Raw genomic sequence first — 3,256 nt, 5'->3', positions numbered from 1 at the left:
TGATTCATCTTGATTGATTCATCTTGTTTGATTCATCTTGATTGATTTATCTTGATTGATTCATCTTGATTGATTTATCTTGATTGATTCATCTTGACTGATTCATCTTGATTGATTCATCTTGTTTGATTCATCTTGATTGATTCAATGATTCATCTTGATTGATTCATCTTGATTGATTCATCTTGTTTGATTCATCTTGATTGATTCAATGATTCATCTTGTTTGATTAATCTTGATTGATTCAATGATTCATCTTGTTTGATTCATCTTGATTGATTCATCTTGTTTGATTCATCTTGTATGATTCATCTTGTTTGATTCATCTTGTATGATTCATCTTGTTTGATTCATCTTGTTTGATTCAGCTTGTTTGATTCAGCTTGTTTGATTCGTCTTGACTGATTCATCTTGATTGATTCATCTTGTTTGATTCAGCTTGTTTGATTCGTCTTGACTGATTCATCTTGATTGATTCATCTTGATTGATTAAATTGTTTGATTCATCTTGTTTGATTCATCTTGTTTGATTCGTCTTGATTGATTCATCTTGATTGATTCATCGTGTTTTATTGATGTTTGGTCCGGGCTGCTGTTCCTCATCATTCACACATTCCTCCATCTCTGCTGATTTTAACGTTAGGTTCTGCTCAGTTTGAGAGGTTCTGTGGGAACCCTGAATCAGAACATTGGTGTCTTTCTTTAGTTGCCTCCACACCCTGAGTATGGGTCTGCTTCTGGTTGGTTCAGGTTCAGTTGGAGGAAAAGTAAGAAAATAGAAGTAAAATGAGAAAACAAAGATGTCGACCTTCAGGTGATGTGTGTGTGTGTGTGTGTGTGTGTGTGTGTGTGTGTGTGTGTGTGTGTGTGTGTGCGTGTGTGCGTGTGTGTTCAGGGACTTTACTCCGACCCAGCAGAGGTCTGTTCAGGTGGACAAACAGCACCACCAAGTGGACAGAACCAGAACAGGTTGAGACGGGTCCAGTTGTGTGATGAAACTAGAACATGTGTGTGTTTGTGTGTGGTATCGTCGCTCTGCCCAGCCTCTACGTTGTCCTCCTAATTGTCACCATGGAAAAAATAATGACAAATACAAAACAGGTTGAGCAGAGTAAGTAAAGACAGTAGTAGAGTGAAAATTGTGGTCAGTTTGTCCTCCAGCAGTCTAAGACTATAGCAGCAGAACTAAGGGACAGCTCAGGAAACCCAAGCCGACCCTAACTATAGGATTTATCAAAAAGGGAAGTCTTAATCCCAGTCTTAAAACTGGATAATGTGTCAGCCTCACGGACAGAGATTGGAAGTTGGTTCCACAAGAGAGATTGATAACTGAAATATTTGCCTCCCATTCTGTTTTTGTAAATTCTAGGAACCACAAGTAAACCTGCAGTCTGAGAGTGAAGTGCTCTGTTAGGAAAATATGGAACAATAAGATCTGTAATAAAAGATGGAGCCAGGTTGTTGAGAGCTTTGTAGGTTAGAAGTAAGATTTTGAATTCTATTCTGGATTTGACAGGGAGCCGATGGAGAGAAGCTAAAACTGGAGAGATATGATCTCTCCCAGTAACTCCAGTTAAGACTCTGGCAGCAGCATTTTGGATCAACTGAAGACGTTTTAAAGAAGTATTTGGACACGAGTATTGACAAGAGTCTATGCTCTAATTAAGATTCTTGTGCCCCCCAGGGGCCGGAAATAAGTCTTCACAGTGAAGTGAGTGGTGCATGGTTTGAGCGGTGGAGCAGCATCTACTGACGAGCCGCCGCTGCATCCAGTCCAGAGTGACCAGAGTGAGAGTGCAGCTGGAGGCCAGCACCACCTCCTACTGCACTGGAAAGACTTATGGGGATTCAACTGGTCTCCTGGTTTGAAACTAGGGTCAGCTCTCCATCCTGAGCTGTAGACAGGAACCTGGCCGTGTGAAACAGACCTAATAATCAACAGCTGGCCCACAGCTGGCAGCAGCTGGCTGCAGTGACCTGCATCCAGCTGCACACCTGGACCTGTCGTTCTGTTCGTCCGTCTCTCCTTCCTGTCCTCTCAACCAGCCGGTCCAAGCAGATGGCCGCTCGTCCTGGTCCTGGTTCTGCTGGAGCTGTCTTCCTGTTAAAGGGAGTTTTTCTTTCCACTGTCTCCTTTGTTCTTGTTCAGGATGGGAGACTGAGACAAAGTGAAGATTCAACACAACCTGCTAGAACTTTTACTGATTGAATGTTTTTGTTCTGTGTCTTAATAACTTCTGTTGGGACTTGGAGCTATATATAAACTGCATAGATTCCCAGCATTCAACAGGGGATTAAAAACTTTCGTTATTCCAACGTTTATTAAAAATTGTTGTTTTATGTCGTTTAAATTCCGTTTGAATTGGGTCCGGCCGGGTTAAAGCGCCCCCTGCTGGTCCGTATGTTGTTTCTCATTGTTCCGGTAGGTGGCGGCAGAGCACCGACATGTTGTTTACAAAGACAGCAGGATTCCACAGAAGAGGAACCGGAAGTTAAATGGTGTTGGATCGAGCTGATTCTCGGTTTTAATTTGCTTCTAAAAGGTTTTTATTTGTGTATTTGTTGACTTTCTGTGGAACATGGCTGATTTAGAATTTTCTGTGGCGCTTTCAGACTTCCGGGGTCAGAGGTCATATACCCGGAAGGTAAACAGTGACGCGCTGGGTAAAGTTCGGTTGTCCTGCAGTAATGGGGCCGCTTCTGACGGCCTCATGCGGACTGCTGCTGGCGGCTCTCAGCCTGGTTCCGACACGCCTCTCCGACTCTTCTTCGCCGGTACCGAACGTCCCGAACATTGCCGCCTACTTCGGAACCAAGAGCCGCTACGAGGAGGTGAACCCGAACCTGCTGCGGGACTTCGTCAACCAGACGGTGCTGAGACCCCCACCCGGAGAGTCCTGCTCCCCGGTCCACGTGACCGCCGTCATCAGGCACGGAACCCGGTACCCGACCCTGAAGAACATCCGCAGGATCCACAACCTGAGCGCGCTGGTCCGGACCGAAGGTTCTGATGGTTCCGGCTGGCTGCGGGACCTCCGGAGGACCCGCTGGGAGGACGTGTACCCGGAACACATGGACGGTGAGGACGGGTTCGGTCCCGACACAATCAGTCTGTTCCAACTACCAGAACCATGGTCGGGTCCAGATGGGGTTCATTCATCACGTTTATTATTTATATATGATATTTAAATAGATGATCGATGGATAACGTTGTTGTTGTTGTTGTTGTTGTTGTTGTTGTTGTTGTTGTTGTTGT

General features: G+C 44.9%; 1 protein-coding gene across 1 annotated transcript in view; it reads left to right on the top strand.

Moving 5' to 3' along the window:
* The first annotated feature begins 2,653 nt into the window (after window positions 1–2,653).
* The window catches only part of minpp1b (multiple inositol-polyphosphate phosphatase 1b), a 16,724-nt gene continuing 16,121 nt past the window's right edge, over window positions 2,654–3,256 (top strand). The window contains exon 1 of the mRNA XM_037691312.1: window positions 2,654–3,079. Coding sequence (XP_037547240.1) covers window positions 2,689–3,079 — 391 coding nt within the window. The 5' untranslated portion in view covers window positions 2,654–2,688. The remainder of the gene's footprint in view (window positions 3,080–3,256) is intronic.

Source organism: Nematolebias whitei, chromosome 17, assembly GCF_014905685.2.
Source record: "Nematolebias whitei isolate Nwh7 chromosome 17, NemWhi1, whole genome shotgun sequence".
Taxonomy (NCBI): domain Eukaryota; kingdom Metazoa; phylum Chordata; class Actinopteri; order Cyprinodontiformes; family Rivulidae; genus Nematolebias; species Nematolebias whitei.
The sequence above is the reverse complement of the archived record's forward strand: the minus strand, read 5'-3'. Positions and strand labels throughout refer to the sequence as shown.